Source organism: Parasteatoda tepidariorum, chromosome 5, assembly GCF_043381705.1.
Source record: "Parasteatoda tepidariorum isolate YZ-2023 chromosome 5, CAS_Ptep_4.0, whole genome shotgun sequence".
In the NCBI taxonomy this organism is placed as follows: Eukaryota; Metazoa; Arthropoda; class Arachnida; order Araneae; family Theridiidae; genus Parasteatoda; species Parasteatoda tepidariorum.
This window is the reverse complement of record NC_092208.1, coordinates 88,974,470-88,983,774: the sequence shown is the minus strand read 5'-3', so window position 1 is coordinate 88,983,774 and position 9,305 is coordinate 88,974,470. Positions and strand designations below refer to the sequence as shown.

The window sequence follows — 9,305 nt, the reverse complement described above, 5'->3', positions numbered from 1 at the left end:
TATATATAGATAGATAGATAGATGTAGATATAGATAGATAGATAGATGTAGATATAGATATAATTTCGAGCCCCTAACTCCGAAGGGGTTGAAAATGCTGATCACGGAGTTGACTAGTCATTACAAATTGCAATACAGCCATTATCTTGATACGCTTCCTTACTTGATGTCGGGCATCTTTATGGTTTGGAGAGTCCTGAATACTGTGAGCTGTGTGTGAAGTCGTTTGAGATCGCTCAAACGCTTTCTAAGGGTCCATCTAAAACAGCCATGTCCCACTTCAAAAGTGAACCTAAATATTGTAGCATAAATATTTTTAAAAAAATATCAGTTTTTATGGAATGTTCAAATAGTTCATAGAATTGACAGCAAAAGTAAACAAACGAGCTGTTTAGCAACATGTGCAGTAATTAAAACGTTTTTATTAAAATAAAAATGAAGCATAGTTATAATAGTTCAAATACCACATTTATGATGAAGAGAGTCGGATTGGTATTTATAAAGGAGGGGNAAGGGGGGGGGGGTAATAACGAATCGTTTGTCAATCAGGTTCGTATCGAAAGAAAATCGAAAGTGAAATGTTTACTCACACTCTTTTTCCTTAAAAACAAAAGTGCAACAAAAAAAATAATAATAATAATGGAGAACTTTTAGTGTTACAAAGGAATTGAATAAAATAAAAAAACGTGTGTTTTGAGTATCATTGTTTATTTTCAGTCATGCCAAATTTAAGAAAGGGTTTGGAGGGCAACCCCCCCCCCCCAGAAATTAAACATTACTTGATGAATGAACAGTTGTACGGTAAGTAGGATGTCGATACGTAGATATAAAGACAAAAAGGTTAAAAAGAAAAAAGAGAAAACACGGAAAATAATAAAGATAAATGAAAAGAGAAGAAGAACAAAACAAACATCGTTGAAAAGCGGTTGTGGACATGAATATTAGCTTTGTATTCATATTTTTAATGAACTCATATTATCATGATAGAGCTTTCTATTAATCCAGAATTTATTTTTACTTGTTATTTTTTAGTTGTAAGGAAAATGTATCCGAGAGGTAATAACCTTTCGGACAGTTACATGTCTTATAAAAACTCTATCCTACAATAATGGAAAACATTTTCAGTTTTTGACATATACTAAACAGACTATATATACTAAACAGACTATATATACTAGCAGACATATATATACTAAACAGAGCTGTTTAGGTCACGCGATTTCTCATACTTATCAATAAAGTTTAAAGCTTTCAGAGGTTTGAGAGATCGACAATAAATTATGAATGAAAGCAAGCATCTTTTAAACACCCTGTGACAAAAAGCTTGTAACTGGCATCGATTACTTTAGTTGTTATTAGCAATAAATTGCATAATATTTAGTAAGCTTAGCTTCAGAACCTGATCTAGAAATACGGGGCTTTAGACACAGAACTGTCAAGAGCTTCCTTGTCGTTATTTTAAACAAAATTTACTTGTTGTTTAGTGATGAACTGTTTTTAAATTATACGTAAATTACGATTCACTAGCAAATATTAGCTTATATCTATTTCAATATTCATTGACTCAAAATTATAATAGACAATTCTTTAGCAAAAACATAAAATGAAATTATTTGTAAGACTGAGTAGTCCCCCAGAAATGAGGAGGCCCTTGGCCTGGGCCTCTTAAGCCTTATGATAAATCAGACACTGCCTATACCACATCATATTTATGAAAATGTGGTAGTATTTATAAAAACAAATTTTTATCTTACGTTTTTTTCCCTTGTTCTAAGTTTAAAGATATTTAATAAAATTAAACATAAGTTCTGGAGAAATTTTTAATTAATTATAGATTTTCTTTTTAAAATTTGAACAATTTTGCTAAAAATTGCGCAAGACATGAACATTTAAAAGTAGTTCTCTCCATTTTTTTAATTTTGTATTTATTTAACTATCATATCAGTTTAATAAAAATTGTTTTTAGCATTATATTTCTGAATTTGCATGTCCTGCTTCGACTGAGCGGATTCCTTAGTAATGCAAAGAAATGTAAAAAATACATTTCTTTTGCGAACATACTTTTTCGAAGGCTACGTCTTAACATGAAAATTTGCTTTTTTTTTTTTTTAGATGCTGTGAGTTTGCAACTGTTACTCATGACTGTTAGGTCAAGTTTAGCCTATCTAAAGCCAGCGCTGTTTAAGTTTATTTTGAAAATGGCGCAAAACGTCAATATTCTTATTGGCGTTTTGCGCTTCAGTTTCCAGAAAATTAAAAGCGTTTACGGTCTAACTTTTTAATATTTAAAAACTTACTCCAATACTGCATTACCCGGGCTCATGAAAATTTGCAAAAACTGAGAATACGGCAATAATTTTTATAATTTTTTTTCTAGGTCGAAAAATTTTGCTTAATTAGCGATTTTTAAAAAAAGTTTAAAAACTTTTAAAATATCTAAGTTAGTATTAGCCTGTTCAAAGGCCCAGATAATTCTTCACGACAAGATTGTGTGTATAGTTTAAAATCATTGCATTGCTTCAAGTGTAAGGCACTTAAGCTATTTCTTTTTCCTTTTGCTACAGAGCTTCGAAAAACGGCGTTAAGATGTTCAGTCAACCAAGAGAATTAAAATTCTACTCAAGTGTAAAATCATCACTGCCTAAATCTGTGGTTTCAACTTTATTAGTAAGAAACTCGTGGAATGCATAGATTTCTAAAACTGCTATATTTAAGTTTACTGTTGTTGTTCATTTACGTCGCACTAGAGCTGCACAATGGGCTATTGGCGACGGTCTGGGAAACATCCCTGAGGATGATCCGAAGACATGCCATCACAATTTTGATCGTCTGCAGAGGGGATGGCACCTCCACTTCGGTAGCCCGACGACCTGCACGCGAAGTCGGGCTTAAGTTTACTGAAAATCTGAATATGGTTATATCGAGCGTAAGTTAATGCTACGTAGCTCTGGATACGCGGAGTGACCGGATCCGGGAAACCGGTACCGAGTCAAACCCGAGTCCCAGTATGCATTTAACTACCGGTACTCCGAACACTGATGTTTCATTAAAATATCGAATAAATATAGTAATAACAACGAACAAATTAATATCAAATCGGATATAACAAATATTTCGGACATTCACCAAAGGGACAATGTGTTGACATTCACCGGTGAAAGTCGACATTCTCGTGATTTCGGTCATTCTCGGTAACGTTAGCACTGTTCGAGTTTCCATTAGAAAAACCAATCTAATAGAACGAGTGTTGTGGAGTTCCAGATAAAATACATGAAGGATTACTGTTAAAGGAAATGACTTTATCAGTGACTTCGCAATGCTTATCTGTGGTCATCTCAAACCCCTGATCACTTCTGATAATATATTCTAATAGATAAGTTTATAAGTAAAAATACTGATAAAAATCTACATGAAAGACATTCACATACAAGAATAATTACAGTGGCCTTGTTATGGTCGCACGAGTATATGGGCCAAGGCATAGTGTTTTTACCAGTGTAGTTAGCATTTGCGGTGCATATTTCTACGTTTCGTAAAACATTATTAACTTGATTCACTATTAAATGCTTTTTTGAAATGTCTTTCCACTTCTATGCTCATTCCATATTTATCTGTTACTGCATAATATAAGTTGAATTCAATTTTTCAAAAAAGTACTGTTAGTTTTCTGCACGAGATTCCTAATTCCAAAATTTCTTTATTATTCTATTATATTTAAAATATATGTATCCATACAGGTTTTGATATCATTTTGGAATTATTTTTTAAAAAGTGGAACTCTTTATAACTGAGACTATATGGTTACTAAAATTGAATGTTAATTTGAATTCCAATGTCTCCGAGTTTCTTCTCAAAACCTTGTTATGACGATTTCTTTTTCGAAATAGAAATTTAGTTTCTTCAGAAAAATCACAATGTAAAACTATTGTACACTAATTCTTTTCTATTAAATGCATAATTATTTTTTATATTACTTTTGAAAATAACATTATCATTGTTATATTTAGACTTATAGTCAACTATTATTACGTATAAATTTAATAGTAGTTATTCTTAAGTTTCACGACTCTACTTTTTAGAGTAATATTTTTGAATATATTTTTCTACTATTTAGAACATATTTAGTTTCGAACTTGTGATCTCGAAAACTCGCTATCTCGAAATGTTTGTAGCGTCTCTTCAACTTTGAGATATCGAGAGTATCTATATATATATTTCTCTTACACGGCGATAAAAAAAAGCCTTATTACAACTCCCCGAATGGCAACGCTAGAAAATCAACCAATGATTGCCGATAAAAATGTGACATGCCAAATCTAGATTAGGAGGCTCAACATATAGCGCTTATAAAAACGGAAACTGAAATAACCAGAGTGTAAAATATTATGTGCTTATGCGCATCGTATTTTTTGATAAATAATTTATTTATTATATATCAGTTTATAGATGGTAACGAGAAGAGTTTTGTGGTTGCTATGGTGACTAATTAGAATGTAAATTGTTTTTTTGAGTGAGTGTGAGATTTNATATATATATATATATGTGTGTGTATACATGGTTTTGATATTTTTTTGGAATTATTTTTTAAAAAGTGGAACTCTTTATAACTGAGAATTTTTGGTTACTAAAATTGAAAATGGCACATTTATAAGGGGGGGGGGCACTAAACAGAAGTTCAGGCCTTGTACTCACTGTAGCCAGGCCCTTTTAATTACTAGACATGGGTAAAACTACGATAATAGATTACAAATGCTCCGTTAGCAATATTTAAAAAATAAGAATGACAATTTTTTTTCACTTTCTAATACAGTGCACTCTTGATATCTCTAACTTCGATTTCTCGAAAACCTTGTCATGTCAAAAAAATAGTTTCCCCTCGGCATTATATATCCACCTAATGTTAATTTGAATTCCTATGTCTCAAAGTTTCTTCTCAAAACCTTGTTATGACGATTTCTTTTTCGAAATAGAAATTTAGTTTTTTCAGAAAAATCACAATGTAAAACTATTGTACACTAATTCTTTTCTATTAAATGAATAATTATTTTTTATATTACTTTTGAAAATAACATTATCATTTAGACTTATAGTCAACTATTATTACGTACAAATTTAATGGTAGTTATTCTTACGTTTCATGACTCTACTTTATAGAGTAATATTTTAGAATATATGTATTTTTCTACTATTTAGAACATATTTAGTTTCGAACTTGTTATCTCGAAAACTCGCTATCTCGAAATGTTTGTAGCGTCCATTCAACCTTGAGATATCGAGAGTATCCTATATATTCATTAAGTCAATTTCAATGTAGGGGAACGCTTCATCACTTTTATTTATACATAGAAATTTTTGTATTAAACGTTTCAGTTTTTTTTAAAAAAAGGTTTTGTATTGTAGAAGAACTTAGGTATCGACAAACGTATTATTAAAAATCGAAGTAATAAATCACAAAAATCGATCGAGATGTTTTCTCGCTGAAAGCAATCCGTAAAATGGATTTTAAGATCAATAGAATGTCTGTTTTTAATTTAAAAATTACCTGATGTAACTTTTTAACATTAAAATAAAACAAGAAAAAGCTTGGCTCCCTTTACTTAATCATTAGTTTAGTACCCTCTCTATTTTTCAAGTTTTAACTTTTGTGGCTATTATATTATAAAAATTGGCTATTACATTTTATCAAAATCAGACCCACGTATGCTTGACAACCTGCACACACCAAAATATTTCTTTAAAGAAAAAAGACTGGAGATTGTTCAGACAAATTATCATATGAGCAAAATATTATGTAGATAAATTGTCACTGGTACAAATTATCATGAGGGATTTTATTAATGGTCTCAATATTGGCACAATGCCAAAGTTGGGCGTCGATTACTATTTTCAATTGCGACTGTAATTTATGACAGATAATTCCTGTCATGCACACAATTACTTATAATTACGATTACAGGTAATTGCGATTACAAGTAATCATAATTTTCGATTACATCAGAGTAGGGCAAAAATGTAATCGATTACATTTTTCAATTACAGTAATCAATGACTTGTGATCATGATTACAGCTGTTATCAAAACTTTAAAAAGTTGTAATCACGATTACAAATAGTTGATAATTGTAATCGACATTTGCAATCACGATTACAGCTTTAAATAAAGTTGTAATCACGATTACAGCTTTAATCAAAATTATGTTATCTCGTAATCATGATTACAAGCAATTGATTACTGTAATCGAAAAATGTGATCGATTACATTTTTGCCCAAATCTGAGAAGAACTATGTATAGAAAATATTCTGAAAGTGTGATTATTTGAACCAACATCATTAATGCATTACAACGATATTTTGAAGATTTTATACTGGTGAAAAGACCACCCTCCCCCCATATTTTTGCCAGTTTTTAAAGCGATACTTCTTTTATGATAGATTTTGTACTCACAATGTTTTGATGGATGTACAACTTTACGACAATATAAAGCTTCTTATAGAAGAATAAATGGAATTAGAAGACTGAGTTGATTTTAAGAAATTCTAATCGATTTAGATGAATGAGAAATCACAAAAACCATAAAATTTCTGCAGCAAAGGGAGATAAATAAATAAAAAAGATTGTGAGTTAAAATAATAAAAATACGATTCAGAGTTTAGAGAGATTTCACACTTTCAAAAAGTATCAACTGTGTAGCAACAAACACAGATTTCGAGCTGAAAATTTAAGTGATCGAAAGTTTGATAGACAATTATTTTTATTCGGCTCTAAAATGCAGACATAAATTCTGATAGTAACGATCGGGAAACTGTTAAAGCTTATATTGTCATCTAGCATAGAGCTCGAGAGAAAATTTGAGTGCTCCATATGGAAAGTGGGTGACATTTCGATTGCAACATTCTATCGTCACAAACACCGTCACCCTTTATCGGGCCCTGGGAAGTATATATCCTACCAAATCCATTAATTTTTAAATGTCTATGAGTAACTATTTTTTCGCCTAAATATTTGTGCTACACTCTGCTACCAACTTAGTAAACTCCAAAAAATACAAATGAAGAACTATGTTTACACAAAAGTGGGTAACAGTAAAGGTTAGCAGGGGGTCAAGAAGAAAAACCTAACATTGAGAGGCAATTTTCTCTTGCGCGTTCATTCATTTCATCATTCTCCATTCAATTGATTTGTAATAATAAATACAAAATGTATAAATTCTATTATGCATGAGACAAAAGTTCAAGTTTATAATCAATTCTTTTCAAAAGATAAAATTTTGAAAATCCCATCCACCTTCCCACCAAAAAAAATGGTCTTGAAAATTAAATTAATTATAGATAAAAGCTATATGAATTCCTTTTAATACATCTATCTAAATCCCAAAAATATTAAAACATAACATGATTTAGAGACTGATTAAAATTTAGTAATAAGCTTCGTTTATACTCAGCATGAGAATGATAGCGACCTGAAATAAATATAAAACAATCAGCGATATATTACATTTTAACGATTTTTCTTCCTTATCTAATCTTCCCACAAAACAACTATCATATTTATATTCAAGCTCTTAAAATAATGAGTTATGTAGTTTTTCACAATGGGCACTTCGACAACAACAGTTGGAAGACAATGACTCAAATTCACGAACTCATTTTCAGTTCAAGTATTTTTAAGATAAAGACTAAAAAAAAATACAAAAGCTTAAGAAATTCGTTTTTTTTATTATGATTATTATTTATTCATGTGAACCCTCCTATAGATAAGGTGAAAGACTTTCCTTTGAAGTAGTTCCTTTACGTTGACAGATTGTTATAAAACAATGGAGGTGAAATCGATTAAACCGATACTTGTCATTTTATTGAAGAGCTTACACACTTTGACAAAAGTGTCATATCCTTTTTGAAAATACATCGCAAGCTTAGAAAAAAATAACCATATTTGGATAAAGATTGAGATCATATCTCTATTTTATTTTTAATTTTACCATATATATATAACCTGTCTTTTTGCTTTCTGACAAATTTCTAAATTCTATTTTCGTTTGCGACGCACCATTACAACATAAATGAATGTCAGAATTTTAAATATTTATATTTTCGAAGGTATTATACAGTCTAGGCTCTTTAGTATGACTCCCATTACAGTGACCTTTCCATTATAACGACCCATGCATAAAAGTCACGTTTTGCTGCTCAATTGTATTCACTTCTTTTAAGGAAAATGTCATTCCCCTTGCTGTAGTTTATTTTCAAGTTAAAACATGTGATCTAACCTGTAATCTTAACGTGTGTTATTTAGCAACCTCGAACCAGATTTTAGTGCATTTTTCACTTATGAAATATTACTCTTCTAAAGAGTACTCCCCTCACGAAAACATACGGTGCTTTGATTTTGACAAATGTAACAAGATAACCTCAATTTCAACCTCATTTACACCTCACAAAATGTACCTCATATATAACTCAGAAATAATTTTAGTTGGATCGGGTGAAATTATTTACGATTCAAATATATATATATATTTGCTTGAAGCGTAGAAAAATAATCCATACACCTCAAAAGCAACCTCCCTAAGCTGGTTGCTCTAAAGTAGATTTCCATCAACCTCAAAACAACCTCCAAGTGTGAATAAATAAACAACTTCATACACTTTGATTATACATCTTGGGAGGTTGATCTTTTTTAGGTTATTTTTGAAATCGACTTTGAATGAACCTCCACATTTCAAAACAACTCCTTCCTCAAAAAGAAATTTAATTTTTGCAAGGGCTTCCACGTATATATTAATAAAGAAAAGAAAAGTTGCATTATTATCAATTTTTCTGTTAGTTACAAAATCTATATAAATAAAGAATGTTTACATGAATGCGTGTGCATGTATATTACTTTTACAAATCCGCGATTCCGAAGAGATTCGCACCAAATTTGGTACACATACGCCCGAAGACTCGACGAGCCTAACTTTAGATCCTTCTCCGAGTTTGAGCGTTACATCCCAAAGAAAGAGTTTTTCATGGAATTTGTTAAATTTTTTTACAATAAGTATGACTTGAGCCGTAATAGCTCAGGGTATAGAGCATAGGTGGGGAACCTGCGGCCTCCGCGAGATTCTTGTGCGGCCTTTTGCCACCTAGTACAAAATGGTAGAGTTCGTTTCAAAAAACAACTATTGTACATCAACGCCATGACAGTTGCGCGAAAAATCCCGTCAAAGACTGAAAATTCCACAATGTTTATGTAATTTACATATCTAAAAGAAACGAATAATGTTCTATGTAATATTTATTTGAAAATAAATTAAAATTACAAA

At 30.9% G+C, this 9,305-nt stretch overlaps 1 protein-coding gene across 1 annotated transcript in view; it reads right to left on the bottom strand.

Annotated features, from left to right (window-relative positions):
- Positions 1–292, bottom strand: part of LOC107442036 (phospholipase D1) — a gene marked incomplete in the record, with an annotated part of 73,788 nt that extends 73,496 nt beyond the window's left edge. The window contains 1 exon segment of the mRNA XM_071180759.1: positions 164–292. Coding sequence (XP_071036860.1) covers positions 164–177 — 14 coding nt within the window.
- Positions 293–9,305: the final 9,013 nt, after the last annotated feature.